The sequence below is a fragment of the Hermetia illucens genome, chromosome 1, assembly GCF_905115235.1.
Source record: "Hermetia illucens chromosome 1, iHerIll2.2.curated.20191125, whole genome shotgun sequence".
In the NCBI taxonomy this organism is placed as follows: Eukaryota; Metazoa; Arthropoda; class Insecta; order Diptera; family Stratiomyidae; genus Hermetia; species Hermetia illucens.
In genome coordinates, this window is record NC_051849.1 from 9,539,355 (window position 1) to 9,555,997 (window position 16,643).

The 16,643-nt window shown below is 43.5% G+C and overlaps 1 protein-coding gene across 10 annotated transcripts in view; it reads right to left on the minus strand.

Moving 5' to 3' along the window:
- LOC119646342 (protein quiver) overlaps nt 1-16,643 on the minus strand; it is a 140,412-nt gene that overhangs the window by 19,025 nt on the left and 104,744 nt on the right. For all 10 annotated transcript variants that reach the window (XM_038046768.1, XM_038046772.1, XM_038046769.1 and 7 more), the window contains one exon: nt 10,327-10,473. In XM_038046768.1, the coding sequence (XP_037902696.1) occupies nt 10,327-10,473 (147 nt within the window). The remainder of the gene's footprint in view (nt 1-10,326; nt 10,474-16,643) is intronic.

Here is a 16,643-nt window from a genome sequence, read left to right on the forward strand (position 1 = left end):
GTCTGTAGGAGGTTGGCTCACCTGGAGGTTTGCCAGCCTTAGGCAATAGCACCAACTTTTGTCGTTTCCATGATGCAGGAAATACCCCCTCGGACATGCACGCTTCGAACAACTCAGCGAACATGTCCGGTCTGGATTTCACGATAAGCTTAAGGGCCTTATTCGGCACGCCATCCAGACCCGGAGCTTTATTATCTCCTATCCTAGTCCAGATCTCCAGCAGCTCGTCACTGGTGACTGGCGGTATTGCCGTGTCGTTCAGAGGTCGCTGGAAGCTGTCTATGCCCTCCTCTTGCTGAGGGAATAACCCCTGGATAATTTTTAACAAGAGTGAAGGACGCGTGATCTGCGGAGATGATCGGCCTCTGAATCGCCCCATCACGATTCTATAGGCGCTCCCCCACGGGTTTACGTCGAAGGCTGGCCAGTTTAGCATTCCACCAGTAGTTTGGTATTCTACTGGGGAATGCGCACCTTCTAGGCATGGACGCGTCACACGCTTCGGCGATGCATTGGACCACATGGGCAGCTCTTTCCGTAGAGGCGCCTGCTTTATTAGGTTGGTCTAACCACAACTCCATGAAGGTCTGCTCATCCACAGCTTTAGCGGACCAGCCTGATATATTTCTCGGTTTCGGGCATGATGATCTTATGCCCGGTGACTCCACCCATAGCCCAAAGAAGATTGCCTGGTGATCGCTGTGGGTGTAGTGGTTGCTGACACACCAAGCCATACTACGTGCCAGTGCAGGGCTGACAAATGTTAGGTCTACGATTGAGCTAGACCCCCCTTTTTGAAAGGTGTTTACACATCCTTCGTTGGCCAAAACGACATCCAACTGTTCGAAAGCGTGTAATAGACTGCGGCCCCTTGCATTTGTCTCTCTGTTACCCCACTCACGGGCCCAGGCATTGAAGTCACCAGTAATCACCCTTGGATTACGACTCCTTGCGTCGAGAACAAGGCCGTCAAGCATTTCCTCGAATTCGGGCAGTGTCAGGCTTGGTGGGGCGTATCAGCTGTACACATATACCCCGTTTAATTTCGCCTACACAAAGCCGCTGTATGTCTGATTCCCAGTACATTGTATGGCTTGTCGACCGCATGTCCATATCGCCGCTCCACCAAACGAATCTATAACCCACACGCCATCGTGACGGTTTCTATAGGGTTCGCTAATGATAGCAATTTCCACCTCGGATTCGTAGATGGTCTGCTCGAGTAAATCTTGAGCGACCCTATAATGATTGAGGTTTATTTGAATAAACCTCATTTTTTCATTGAAGTCAGCGCCTTCCTAAATTCCGGGCATTTAGCACTTCCGGCAATATGCCGGTAATCCCGTCCCTCACTTCCTTCGCATAATAAGCATTTGGGGTCCCTATTGCACGCTTTGGCAATATGGCATTCTCCCTACACCTTCTGCATCGATCGGACCGATCAATGCCGCTGGTGCATGCCTTCGCGAAATAACCAAACGCGAGGCACTTGAAGCACCTCTTTAGAGAAATCTGCTCTCTCAGACGGCAAACAACCCATCCGATTCGAACCTTTCCGGCCGCCAATAACTTCTGCGCGACGTCCACTGGCAATCGCAATGTGGCCGTCTGAGTATTGCCATAGGCTTTCCGCAAACTCACAATGGACTCTTCGGCAAGTTCCTCCAACTTGAACTGTTCCATCAAGGCAGTGCAAATTTCTCCTTTGGATGTCACTTCATCGAGATCCTTGCACTGTATATAGACCTCATGTTTTTGGGTCCGTACTGTGACATTCTCCCCAAGTGAGTTCTTAACCTGAGTTCGGAAGCCATCAGTTTTCCCCAAGCTGGTTTTTTTCAGCTCAAACATGAGGTCACACTTTTGCGCCCTACGAATCTTGCTGATATTTCCACCTAGATCTTTTAGGTCGGGGTCAGCTTTGACCTTTTTCAGTATCTCCGCATAAGACAAACTTCCATTGCTGGAGATTACAATCGCTTCCAGGCGAATTCGCACTTTTGTCTTTTTCTTCGTCTTTTTCCTAACTACCTTGGTCCAATCCCCTTATTCATTCCCCTTGGATTTTGTCGAGTCGATTGCCGGAGCTCGCACTTGGGGGACCTGCTTTCTCTCTTCGGTGCCTTTAGTTCCGTTTTTCGGAACTATTTGTATGACTTTTTTCCTCTTAGGCGCCTGTTGACTTCCCAGAGGATCCACATCTCCTTCCCGCACTCTCTTGTTTGGTGGTTTTCTTCCTCCTGCTGCGCTTTGTTGTAGAGCACTCTAATTGCTCTCACCATATTTTTTATGGCTTGGTGGACGTTGTGCTTGTCCTTGATGAACTCAGACAGCTCCACTATTTTTGCACCAAGCTGTGTGAAGGGTAATTCCTCTGCTTCAGGGCCCTGCTCTCCATGATGATTCCTAATCAGATTACTACTTTTAAATACTCCTTCACATTTGGCATTCATTGACCTTCCCTCCGTTTTATCTTTTTTGATGTTTGGCATTGGCGGAGATCTCAAATTTGACAAATTTCTTCTGAATGGGTCCTTTTCCTGGTCCTGGAGTACCTCCTGTTGCTGCTCCTCTTGAATATGTGCGGTCGATGTTGTTGCTGTTTTTGTTGTCCAACGGTCTGCTTTCAATTCACCCTTCTTCGGTTTTGTTACTGGTGTCCTTGGTAGAGTGGTACTTCGCTTGAACACTTCCTTTTCCAAATCTAAAACACTTATAGCATTAGATGCCGGGGTGCACCTGTCCGGTGCTCTGGTTGAAAGTCATGTATTATATTCTACGGATACTGGACAGGAGCGAGGTGAAAGTGATGGTGGCAGGGTTGTTTCCCTTCGTTATCAGCCAGACAATGGAGAGTGCGTTAGGGAAGGTGTGCCTGTAGGTTACAAGATGACCCCAAGAGAGGAAGTAAGTTGCTTGCCAAGTGGTCCGGTCCGTCATCAAGTGGATGCGGACTTAGGACTTCCAGCATCTTCAACATTAAATCGAAGTTTGGCTCTCCTCTAACACAGTCGGAATCGTCCTAGCCATCTGCACGAAACATTGACCGATACAGGAGCCAGGACTTCACATAACTTATAATACAAATAACTGAAGTTGTAGAGTTGAGGGTGGGATTCTCATACAAGTATTTTGCGATTCCTCCACTCTAGTTAGACCCATCAGATAAGGGGCACTAGCTGAGCCGTCCTTTGGCGACCTCAAAGAGATTTGTTTAACTGCAGAATAAAAGAATTGGAATCTCTGTGACCTCCGCGGGTTAGATGTAAGAACTAGAACCTGCTAGATTCAACGCTATAGTGCTAATTACACTCTGTCTGTCGCCTACCTTGCACCAAGGGTTGCGTTTAGTCCGCGGGGAAGAAGGCTTTATTCTTTTAGCAAATATGTGTTAATTATCACATGTTCTGTTCTGCTCTGTGAAAGAGATTTTCCTATCCTTTCTTTATCAGTATGATATAAAAGTTTTGCTATTCTTGCTTTTTATCGGAAGATTTATTCCTGGCCTTTGTGGCTATTTATTGAAACGTTTTTCAGATCCACGCTTTCGGAAGTGTGTTTCCTTGCTTTTGCGTGAACAGCAATTCATTTCCGTCAGAAAATGACCCCTTGACATCTACTCTTTGTTGAGAGCAAGAAATAGCTGTGGATGCTGTAACTTAATTTAGAACTTCAGAATAGGAAGAATCGGTTTTTGCATTTCCCTTTTTGATTTTTGTATTATAATATCCTGGGTACCATGACAAGGAGTACATGTTTGACTTACTCTCTATTTATGTATCTTATTATGGATAGTGTCCTTGAATATATTTTATGATTGAAACTTCTTAATAACATTCAATTCCGCTCAACTATATTAGCGATTCGATTTAATGCTAAAAGTTGCAGTAATAGAAGGCAGGTCACATTCAGTTTAGATTAGACTCTCTAATTTTGACTATTATAATGGCCCCTGCAAAGAAGTCAAACACGAAAAAAGGTCCGAATTTTGTATGTTTTTCCTCACAAAAAAATACATTATCGAAGAAAGTAAGCACCAAAAAAGAGCTGAAGAACAGGTGATTACAGCTCGCAACAATTCATCAAAATATTTTACCCACGGCTTTAATATCCCCATTCAAACGAAGATCAGACTCTCCTGTTTAATCTGTCAGAAGATGCAACGTAATGTATACTACCAGGTCCATCCGGTTTTTCCAGTCTACTTTCTGTTAACGTTCGGGAAAAAGATCCTCTGCAGAATCCTTTCTTCAGAACTCTAGATAGGATGAGCGCGCGATATCTTAACTGTACAGACATGGGTAAAATGAAATTAAGGGGATCATCCCGTGTGAAGGTCGTTTTTTGGCTTTCTTTAGAATTTCTTTTTGTGAAGAACTGGATAAAGGTGCAAATACGAATTTCCCACCATATATTTATTGATGTTGTGTGTTTTTCTGCTGCAACGCTAGAGGGCACTCTGATCATCTTAAAGAAAAAATGTAAACGTCATTTTAACGTGGTCAAAGGATAGTATAGGTCCCAGGGCGAAACGTGGATTGTTACTCACAATGGAGCATAAAACGTGGGAAACGCGTGAGAAACGCCTGCCGCCTGTTTCTTAGTCAGCCAAAAAAATGAAACCTGCTGTTATCGGCTTTCAAAACATAAGCGAAAGGCTATGCACTCTGCATTTGCCAGGCTAGTTTAGAAATATAAGCCTCATAAACGTTCACGCTCCTACAGAGGAGACTGCAGAGTCGGAGAAGGATACCTTCTACGAGGCAGTAGAACGAACCCTCGAAGCCTGTCCCAGATATGATATCAAAATCATACTTGGGGATTTTAACAGCCAAGTAGGGAAGGAGCCCGTATTCAGGGGATGCGTTGGCTCCCATAGCTTACACCAAAATACAAATGATAATGGACTGCGAATTATTCAATTAGCAGGGTCACACGAAATGGTTGTTGGAAGTGCCTGGTTTGCGCGGAAAGCGGTCCACAAACATATGTGGGCCTCTCCAGACGGGACCACTTTCAACCAAATTGACCACGTGTTGATCGAACGCCGCCACCTCTCAGCCTTGATGAATGTCAGAATATATAGGGGGGCCAATATAGACTCGGATCACTATCTCGTTGACATGGTGCTCCGAGCTCGAATAACAATACCACCTAGAATCCCCTCTGACAATCAGGTGAGAGTGAATACTGAAGCCATCCACAACACAACCCTCCGCGACACCTATAAGAGGGAAATGGATGCCGCAATAACCGCAGTCAACAGAGGACCTGGAGATGAAGCATCAACAAATGATCTTCACAATCACCTGAAGAACGTTATCATGGATACGGCCACAAACATACTTGGCCCCAGCCGCAAAAGGAGTCGGAACGGCTGGTTTGACGATGAATGTAAGCTAGCAACGGAACGGAACAATGCCGCATACCGAGTAATGTTGGATTCTCAAAGAAGGCGGGCACGCGCAGAGACTTATCACGAACTCCGTCGAGCGGAGAAGCGACTTCACAGACGGAAAAAGGAAGCCTGGGAGAACCAACAAGTCTGGGAGCTAGAAAAGTACAGGGAGCAACCGCACCAGGCGCGGAAGTTTTACAAACAAGTCAGCAGGATGAAGCCTTATACACCTCGATGCTCATCCTGCCGAGACAAAGAGGGAAATCTGATTTCCGACAGAATGAGCATATTAGAGCGATGGGTTGAGTACTTTGATGAACTACTGAACAACCAGAACATCGGCGAGTTGGAGGTCCCGCCAACTGAAGACGACGGACAAATATTGTCGTCACCAAGTTTAGGAGAAACAGTCCGTGCAATTCATCGGCTAAAAAATCATAAGTCGCCAGGAACCGATGGAATTACAGCCGAATTGGTTAAATATGGAGGCAACCAGTTACACCAAGTGGTTCATCAACTTGTGCTCAAGGTATGGGACAGCGAATCAATGCCCGACGATTGGCAACTAGGCGTTATCTGTCTCATACATAAAAAGGGAGATATCACACAGTGCAGCAATTATCGAGGTATCACGTTGCTGAGTACCATCTATAAGATATTCTCCACTATCTTGCTAGGCCGGATAGCCCCATACGCCCAGAACATCATTGGCCCATACCAAAGACGCTTCACTCCAGGCAAATCAGCAACAGATCAGATTTTCTCTGTGCGGCAAGCGATGGAAAAACTGTTGGAATATGGACAACAGTTGAACCTGCAGTTCATCGACTTTAAAGCCGCCTATGATAGCATAGCCAGGGTAAAACTGTACACGGCCGTAAGAGAATTCGGTATCCCGACGAAATTAATAAGACTGACTAGGCTGACTCTGACCAATGTGCGAGGCCAGATAAAAGGAACAGGATCACTTTCAAGACCATTCGACATCAACAACAGTCTACGACAAGGGGATGCCCTATCATGCGTCCTCTTTAACCTGGCCCTCGAGAAAGTGATCCGTGATGCTGAGGTAAATGCAAGAGGTACGATCCTCTTCAAGTCCACGCAACTACTGGCCTATGATGACGATATCGATATCATGGGAAGAACCACCCGAGACGTGCAAACTGCCTTCATCCAAACTTGGGAAACTTGGGTTCTTAGCAAGAAAAATTGCGAACTCTTGACCGCGTTGGAGAGAAGAATCTTCCGAAGAATTTTTGGCCCCCTACATGAGGATGGACGATTCCGTAGCCTATACAATGACGAAATCTATGAGCGATACCATGACCATCCGGTTGTGGATAAAATCCGGCTCAATAGGTGGGCGGGTCACTTAATCCGTATGGATGAGGATGATCCCGGCCGGAAAGTCTATAAGGGCAATATCTATGGTAGAAAAAGAAGACGAGGCAGACCCTGCCTAAGATGGAGCGATGGCGTAGGCCAGGACGCCAGACAGCTTTTAGGGATATCGAATTGGTGGACCTCGGCGCAAAACCGGGATGTCTGGAGTTCCTTATTAAGGCAGGCTTAGACCGAATACCGGTTGTTGAACCGTTGATGATAATGATGAATTATGTTGAGCTGGGTTGAGTTGTTTCGAAAGGAAGCTCAACAGTTGCCAGGTTTGGCTTTCCCTTTGGTGAAGAACAGCGTTGTGTTTGAGGCAAACATGGTTAGATGTACATCTGGCCGAAGAAATGCCAGCAGTATTACATCAGCAAGCTGTTGTTTGGCAGTTTCAAACGCCAGCACGACCTCAGCAGACAACGCAATCTGGCGTGAGTCCTTTCTTTAGAACCGAGACAAGTAAGCGTTGAGGGTTTCTTGTTAATGAACAGTCTTGGGCAGAAAACGATGATAGAAGTTCAACATGTCCAAGAACCTTCGCAGATCCTTCACCGTGGTTAGCAGAGAAAGTTTTCGATCGTTTCAACCTTGTCTGGGCCTAATTGAATTCCATCAGACGTGATAGTGTGGCTGAGAAATTTCACCTGCTTTTTTAGGAATTTGCATTTTTCAACGTTTAGAACGAGCCGGGCCTCAAACAGTCGTTGAAGAATGATCTCAAGATGGTCCAAATGCTCAGATTCGGAATAAGAGGCGACGAAAACATCATCCATGTAGACGCTACAGAAGTTTGAATTTCTTGTCTGGGCAACGTTGCACAAACCAAAGGTTATCTTGGTGAAGTCGAAGGGTCCAAAAGGTGTGCGAATAGTCGTTTTCGGTATATCTTGGAAAACTACAGGGGTTGGTGATGGTGGCAAAAAAGGCAAATTTTATTTTTTAAATGCCGAATTATGAGTTTTTATTCCCCATATACCGGTATTTCAAGAAGCAGTTGTCCTCTCCCTCAATGAGTTTTTGTCTACATACAAAAGTCCAAAGACAAAAACTCACTGAGGAAGAGGACACATGGTCCTCGAAATACCGGTATATGAGGAATAAAACCTAATTATTCATATTTCCAGCTATTGGAAGGTCTACATGTTTCCTCTTTCATGAGATAATCGAACTCTTTCTTCGTAACACCTAGCTTCTGGGGTGACAGGGTGATGCACCTTCAAGAAGATCAGGGCGTCGTTAGTATTGATGTGGTGGTGCACATCCTGCTTAACCGGTTGAAAGAAACTACTTTCAGTAATAATGTTGCGATATTTTCGGAGGAGTGATGAAAGCGATAGTCGTCAATGCCCTCGAAAACAATGGAAAGACTGTCGTTTGCGCAGGTGGCAATTTTGCCTGACGGATTTAAAGAGGTTGCGGGATATATTAAGGCTCCATTCTGCAGGTTCACCAACAGTCCATAATGACACAGAAAGTCCGCGCCTAAATTGGGGGTGCTAATGTGAGCCAAAACGAATCGTCACGAAAATGTTCGGCGCAATCCGAGACTCATGTCCACCTAACTAGCCGTAAGTGCGGGTGAAAGACGAGTTTACGGCAGTCAGTCGTAATTTTTGCGGTATTAAGGTGTTTGGGCGGCATTCCTCGAAGAAGTTGGCTAGGAGTACGGTCGCCCAGCAATAGATCACGTGAGGGTCACCAATCTGGAATTATTGAGTTTTGTTTTCAAAATCGTAAAGGCATTCAATTCACTATTATTAACTTTATTTTATTAATAGTATCAGATGTTTTACAGAGATACCTTATGGTCGAAAAATAACCGGAATTTGTAATTTTGAAAGGCCGCACCTTACGAATCGGTAAACCGCTGACATATTCCCGTTGGCAACACTAATTTCAACATTCTGTCAAAGTTTGATTGGATCATTAGTTTTTGTTTTGCGTCTGTTTTAGTAAGTGGAGAAATTGGTGATATGATTATGGAAGAACAATTGGGCTTCTCGTCTCGTACCAAAAACACTGAATTTTGTTAAAAAAGAGCGTTGAGTTGCTGTGGCTAAATAGATGATTTCCAAAGCAGATAGCGACTAATGTCATTAACCAAGCACCATATTCTCCAGATATGACTCCGTGTGACTTTTTCCTGTTCCCCAGACTCCAGTTGCCATTAAGAGGAACGAAATTTGCGACGACTGCAGCCACAAGAAAAAATTTGCTGCGGGAACTGAAATCCATACCTAAAAACAGGCCTACGAAAACGAAAGGCGATGATAAAGAAATTCCTTAAAATTCAAAATTTTGCTTTTTTTACAAATTCCGGTCATTTTTTGATCATAAGGTATAACAATGTGGACTTTTGCTTCCCTGTAACTAGAACAGTTTCGTTCTGGCTGGCGGTCCGAGCAGGAATAAGGGAGCCGTAATCCACCGGCCTCGTGCCAGGCAGGCTGATGTGCCGGCGGTAGTTCGGTGCATCAACGCAAACGGTCACACTGCTAACGATGCAGTCGCTGGTTCACATCTCCGCTGTTCCGTCACACCCTCAACTTTCTCAAATGTCAAATATCTTGTTTCCCAGGCCATCAAGAACGAAATCGCTCAAGATAATCTTCTTCGGACTCATCTGTTTCTCCAGATCCTCTTATCCCTTCAATTACACAAGCGCCTTTTCGAATCCAAAGGCAGAGTAGTTTTTTACACCGGCAATTAATCCGACTCCCAATTTTTCAAACCTTCTCATCCCTCTCTCGTATGCTACCCATCCTACTCCCTTTCCTTTTCCTTCCCCGTCCAACCTTTTTAGGACTCTGCTAAAAGCAAAACCTTAGCAAAATCAGTATACTGTCTCTGCATCCGTCTGTCTATCTGTCATACGCACTGTAAAAGGGTTGTAATTTCTTTTCACCGAATATTGTCATGTGGGGTATCAAATGAAAGGTATCGAGCAGTACTTTTTGAATTATGTCTTAGTTTTGAAGCCGGTTTCGAAACGAAGGAGTGAGGGGGTCATAAAGAGGTCAAAAAATTCTGAAAATAATCATGATGATGCCTCTATGATTATTACGAACTACTGAGAGAAGAATCGACCCAAGAATTCTTGATCCCCTGCAGGAGGATGGACGATACGCTTAGAACGAACAGATCTGTGAGCGGTACCACGACTTTTCTGGTCGTAGATAAAATCCGGCTAAATAGACAACCGCAGGTTGGGTCCTTTTAACTCGTATGAGTGAGGATGATTTATTCCGAAGTCTGTGGGGACAATACTTATGGGAGATAAACAACACGTAGCAGATACTGCCTCAGATGAAGCGATGGCGTAGGCTAAGATCCCAGAGAGCTGTTGGAGGTATCAAATTAGTTGATCTCGGTGGAAAACCAAGATATCTGGAGTTCCGTATTAAGACTTTCTCGACCTGAAGTGTTGACGATTATGATGATCCAACAATGGCAGGTAAATTATTAAATCGTTGTTCGAATCAATGGAGTCAGGGTTGACATGAAAGATATGAACAAATATGGATTCTGATACTTACGTGATTTCGAATGCCGAACCATTTTCACGCAGCAACCATTACATGTGCTGAGTGGAGGCTGATCACGTGGTAGAGCAGTATAGTTGAAAGGATCCTTACATCTTGCATCCGTCCATGAGTCGCACTCATAACAATAAATAGATCGTGCTGGAGTGGATTAACACATGTATTATAAATCTAGTAATAATTACCATAACAAGGGAATTTTTGAATAGTTGCCGAGCGGTTAGTTCATAAAGTCAGTCAATGATTTAAAATAAAAGGACTTTCAAGTGTTAGTCAGTCCTCAAAGAAGTCATACTTGATTTTATTATAATTGCATAGATAGATATCATTGATTGACTTTTGAAACTCGGAGTTATTTTTATATAATGAGTGATCGTTTCTAATTTGTAAATTAATTGTTCAACTAAGCAAAAAAGCATTTTATATGTTGGAAGGTATTTTCGTGATTTTTTTAGAGGGAAGGGTTAATGAGTGAAAATTTATGATTCGGAAGTTAGAATAGAAGTGATTATTTAGTCAAGTGAAGAATATTTATAGAAGAAAACATGCTAAACAAATTCACCATAGATGACTTCATATAGTTTGATAACATGCCAAATGCGTATATCAAAAATTAGGTTAGTTGTTATATAATTATTTACAAAAATAATACAGATACGTCGCTTGCTTTTTCAGTAAATGATAAATGATAAATTTTATAATAGGTATTTGCCTCTGTACATATTTCTACTAATTAAATCAACATTTTTATATTGAATATGTAGTTAATGGTTTATGACAAGACTTTTTATGAATTAAATTTATTTTAAAAAAAGTTCCATACCATAAGCATATAATTTAAACAAAAATTGAAATTGTCTTAAATGTGGCTAGTGTTAAAACTATTTATTCAAAACCAAAAACAAAATTAACATTTTCATTGCTATGTGAATCATGCAGAAATTAATGAATTAGTTTATATAATTAACAAAATAAATATATTTTTAAATGAAACTCTCGGAGGCTTAGTTTGTTATTTTTTATTATTATTTTTTTCTTTTATGCTTTAATAAAAATATTTTTATTTCGTTCCTGAAAGGTTCTAGCATGAACCTAAATTTTATGAATAGTAAAAAATAATAAACAATACTTCCGGAAGTGATGTAATCTAATAAAAATATGCACTGGCAAACTTCTCCTCAAACCAAAACAGATGTAGCTAAAGTAGAACCAAACATTCTAAAAGTAGGTTTAACAATTAAGCAAATAATAGAAATTATAAATAAATAAAACGCTTATAAAATACCTCAAAATGCAATACCGCTTAACAATACTTAAACTTTCAATGTTTCAATTTGTGTTTTCAGAATGAGTTGTAGGGACAAGAGTTAGTATCTTCTTGAATGTAGTGTATTATAGTAAGTTTTTCATAGTGTTATTTCTATAAATTCATTATTCTGGTAGGAAAATGAGAAATACTTAAAAAATAAAATAAAAATAATATATCTATTCCTTTCTGGTCCAATTATAATTTTAGATATTTGTTGTTCGACATTTGAATTCCATCCTGAATTCGTAATTTAATACTTCTCAATCAATAATTCAATAAATATGAATAAAATGTAAGGGTGGATTCTATTCTATGATCACAACTTGTTAACTATGTTCACTATTATACATGTATGATACCATATACTGTAATCAATGGTTAAACCATTTTGATTCAGCATACAGTCTAGGCTATTCATTGGCTGGAAAACAAAGAGCAAATGATATAGATGAATCCAGTTCATTGGATTAAGTAGTAATAAAAAAATGTCACATTAGCCATTTAAACTTGAAGATATAATTTATGTTATCCGACGAAATTAACACTAACAAATTTTCCCTGAAACCTAATAAATATAGTAGTATATTGGTAGGTGATACCAATTTCCTAAGAATTTACTACATATCTTTTTTTTATTTTCATGAAGTTAGCAAATAAGGGTCTATAAATTGTACTCAAACTAATTATGTAACAATGGTTCGATGTCAGGATCAATTGCAAGCTAAGCTGGAAAAAGTCCACCAATTTTTAATATATTCAAAACTCACAAATAATTTGTCATAAGTTTCAATTCATTTTCCAAAATGATCTGTGAAAAGTGAGACCAGAAAGCTCAAAATAGTTGATAAAATGGAGGAATCGTTGGTGTCAAAAAGTGTAAGATAGGCTGCTGCGAAATATGGTCCTCCGCAAATCAATATATGGCTTGACTGTAGTGTTATTTACCTTATAGTAGTTTCACACCAAATGTCGGATTTCCTGTCAGTCCTAAAAGTGCTTCCATGGTTAACAGACGTGTTTTTGTAAAGTTCAAAACAAGTTTCATGTTTGCAAATAGTGGGGGGGCTTCTAGTATGTACCTTCTCTTAGTGACAGGTCCCGCGACAGGCCGACCAAGAAAATGCATCCAGTGTCGTTAAAAATAAGATGATCGGATCGAGTGACAAGCTACGGAAAAATGCTAGGGCGTCCACCTCAGTCGACGCGGCAGGACGGGCCCCAGTCCTGTCGAGAAATGGGCAAGGGTTCTTGACGCATGGACAGCGCTAGGACGTAAGTAAGTTAGTCCGAGCAAAACAAATACGTGTCTGCACGCTAAATGTTGGCATCCTAACTGGAAAGACCTAGGTACTCGCAAGAGCCCTTCGGAAAAAGGAGCATTGATATCTGCGCTTTGCAAGAAACCCGATGGTCTGGTGCTAGAACACATTGAACACGAACGCGGTAAAAATGACTATAAACATCTCTATTTTGGTAGCCCACACACTCAATATGGTGTTGGCATCGGAGGGTTTCCGTGATGCCATTGAAGAAGTCGACCGATTTGATGAATGGCTGATGAAGCTCACCATTATATCAGCTGACCGCACTATTCACTTCTTCACCGCGTATGCACCACAGACAGGTCGACCTGATGCCGTGAAAGATGCCTTCTGGCAACTCCCCGATGAAAAGACTTGTCATGTGCCTGCTGATGACTATATCATCATTGCCGGCAATCTTAATAGTCATGTGGATAAAAGGGAGACGGTAACAGATGCCATGGGGGAAAGGAGTTCAGAGCGCGCAATGAGGGTGGTGAGCGTATAATCGATTACGCGGACACCCATGACCTTGTACTTATGAATGCATGGTTCATCAAACGATTGTCTCATTTTACTACATTTTATAGTGGGAACAGTAAAACGCAAATGGACGCCGACATTTTACCACCATCACTGATTGCAAAACTGTTCCCTATCAGACCATTGCACCTCAACATCGGCCGTTCATTGCCGTCCTGCAAACCAGCATAAGGAACGCACTAGCCCGGCGCGCATTAAATCGTGGCGATTTCGTGAAAAGAAAGAAGAAATTATTTCAGGTATGCGATTACCAGCCATCACGAATGTGGAAGAATTGTGGAACCAAATGAAAGACACGATCCACAAAGCGGCCTCTGCAACCCTCGGGGTCACCAAGCCAGGTAAAAAGTAAATCAACCGAGATACTTGGCTTTGGAATGATGATGTTGAAATGAAGGTTCGTGAAAAGAAATGCCTCTACCACAAGTTTCTTGACGATAAAACGCTGGCCAATTGGCAAATTTATGAGAATACCAACCGGGAAGCAAAGAAAGCGATCGCTGTCACCCAAGCGGACCATTCCAAAAATCTTTACGATAAACTGGACACTCGGAATGACAAGAGAGATCTACATCGACTTGCCAAAAGCCGAAACGAATGCACACAGGATATCGAACACTTCTGCTGCGTTAATGACAAGAATAGTACTTTGCTTACCAGCCGTCCATCCGTGACGGATAGATGGGGAGAATACTTCGAGCAGATTTCAACTGAAGAATTGGTTCATCCTCCACTTCCATAATCGTTGCGGACTTTTGAAGCAGTTCCACCTATCAGCGGAAATACGTCCCCACGTACTCGAGGAGGGCGGTCAGACCCGAGTCTGCAAGGAACTCATCTGAAGTGGCTCTGCCACGAAGCCTCACCGGAGGTTATCTGGTACCATGGGAACCGAGATGGCCCTCTGAGAGCATATGCTCCAGGAGAAATCCTGGAGGATGTGCTCTTGGCCCGGTTATTTGCGGTTGGCCCCCTAGTGGGAGTTTCATGGTGGTTGTGGTTATGCCTACATCGCGGGCAGAGCTCCTCGGAGTTCAAGCGTGGAGTTGCGCTGTACAACTCGGGTGCCGTACCCCTTAGTTGCGGCAGAGGTGTTAGATAGGCCTCGCATCCACTGGTATGAATGCTGAGCCTGCACTCAGTATAAACCAGGACCGCTGTGCTTGCATGGCGGGGCTCTGATTGTAATCCCAAAATCAATCCGTGTCCGAAGAGGATCGTGGGATTGACACGTTGACATCCACCGAAAGGGTGCATGCAAAATGGTTTGGCTACAGGGTCAGATTGCTTGACTTGCTCCCTGCGTGTTTTAGGTGGCTTGGTTTCGATCACTGCGTGACTGACTGCCGTGCGAGGGAACATATCTGCGCTCATTGATCGCAGAGTTGCCACATGGCCTCCTCTTGCAGTAACAAGGTTCGCTGCCGGAACTGTGCGTTCCGGGGACTTCTGGCCGGACATATGCTTCGGTTGATGCTTTGCCTGATTTACGCCGCAAGCGTGGCTCAGGTCAACACCCGTCATAGAGCGCCATGTCGCTCACACTATTGCAGTTGAATTGCGCCAGAGCGGCTTCCGGGATGCATGATCTCGGCCAGCACATGCGTGAGTACAACATTAGCGTAGCCATGTACGGGAGCCCTGGACAGTTAATGGCTGCATCAGAGGCTTGCCTGGAGACATGTGGGTGTTCACTGCTAGCTAGTGGGCCAAGCCAGCCGTCGTCATTAATGGTACGCGTCTAGATTGCGTCCATGTTGAGAGTCTCACTAATAAGTGGGACGTATGTGTCTCAATCACGGGGCCTTTAGGTCGGTGATTTTGTTCGAGCATGTACTGCTTATCCACAGACGACCTGGAGCATCATATCGCGTACCTGAATGAAGTGGTTCCACGTATTCGCGGAACACCATTCATCCTGGGCATGTATGTGGATGTGGCACAGCAAAATTTTTCCAAAGTGTTGTTAAAGCACGATTTATTTCGTTTAAATGTCTCGTCAACTGTTTCGACTTTTGAGAGCTCCAGAGGCGTCAGTGACATTGATATTACGTGTGTAAATGTAGTAGCAAAGGCGTTTGTCCAGTCATGGAGATTGTGTGAGTGACCACACTCCTATTGAGGTCGTGCTCGAATGAAGGAGTTAGCCGGCCGCTCTGCCTTCTCTGAGTTTGTCCTCTTGTCTATGGATGAAAAGGTTAAGCGGTTGAATGAGTGGATGTGTAGCGTCAATGATGACCTGCTTACCAAGCCTGAACGAATAGCTCGTAAACATGTCACGTGGTGGACGAATGCTCTCCGTATTAAGCGGAGGAAAGTCCGTCTGTTGAGGAAGAGATTCCAAAGGACACTCTGCCTAAGTGTTGTCCTTCCTGATGTTGGCCAACTTGGGCCCGCCTATAGGCGAGGTGTCTTGTCTTATAAAGATCTGTTGAGGATATGCAGAGGGAAACCTAGTGACGACATAGCTGGCATCATGGTGAACGGTGAACCTATGCTAATTTGGCGTGACAGTTGTTGTGCTTTGTGGGGAGCATTCGGTGAAGGAGGGGAAGGGATTCCTCCCCTGAGGAGTTGTGAGATCGAAGAGAAAATGGCGAGGCTCAGGTCTTGGAAGTCATCTGACTGGGATGGGATGACTGGCGAGATGTGTAAAGCCATCTGGCAGACCATCCCATCTCCTGTCCAGTGTCTGTTTGAATGTTGCTTTCGAGAGAGGTATTCTGGATGACTGCCACGGTGATTGCGCTCCTGAAGTCACCAGAGAAGGATAAGAATAATCCTCGGTAGTGCAGGGCGATATTTCTTCTCCCGGCCCTCGGCAAGGTCCTGGAGAGGATTATGGTCCAGCGACTGAGGGTGAAAACATCTCATCTGGTGTCTGACAAACAATATGTCTTCCGTACTGGCAGGTCCACCGACGACGCCTTAATGTATATGAAGAACTTTGTTGTCCGTTGTTACAGCAAGTACATCCTTGCAATCTTTGTAGATTTCAAAGGTGCATTTGATTACTTAAGTTGGTCGTCTGTATTGTCGAAACTTTATGAGTGCGACTGCTAGAATTACCTTTATGGAAGAGCTACTTCCATGGTAGGAAAGCATTCGTCCAAGGTGTCAACGAGAGTGGGTGGGTGAACGTGGAGCGCGGCTGCCCA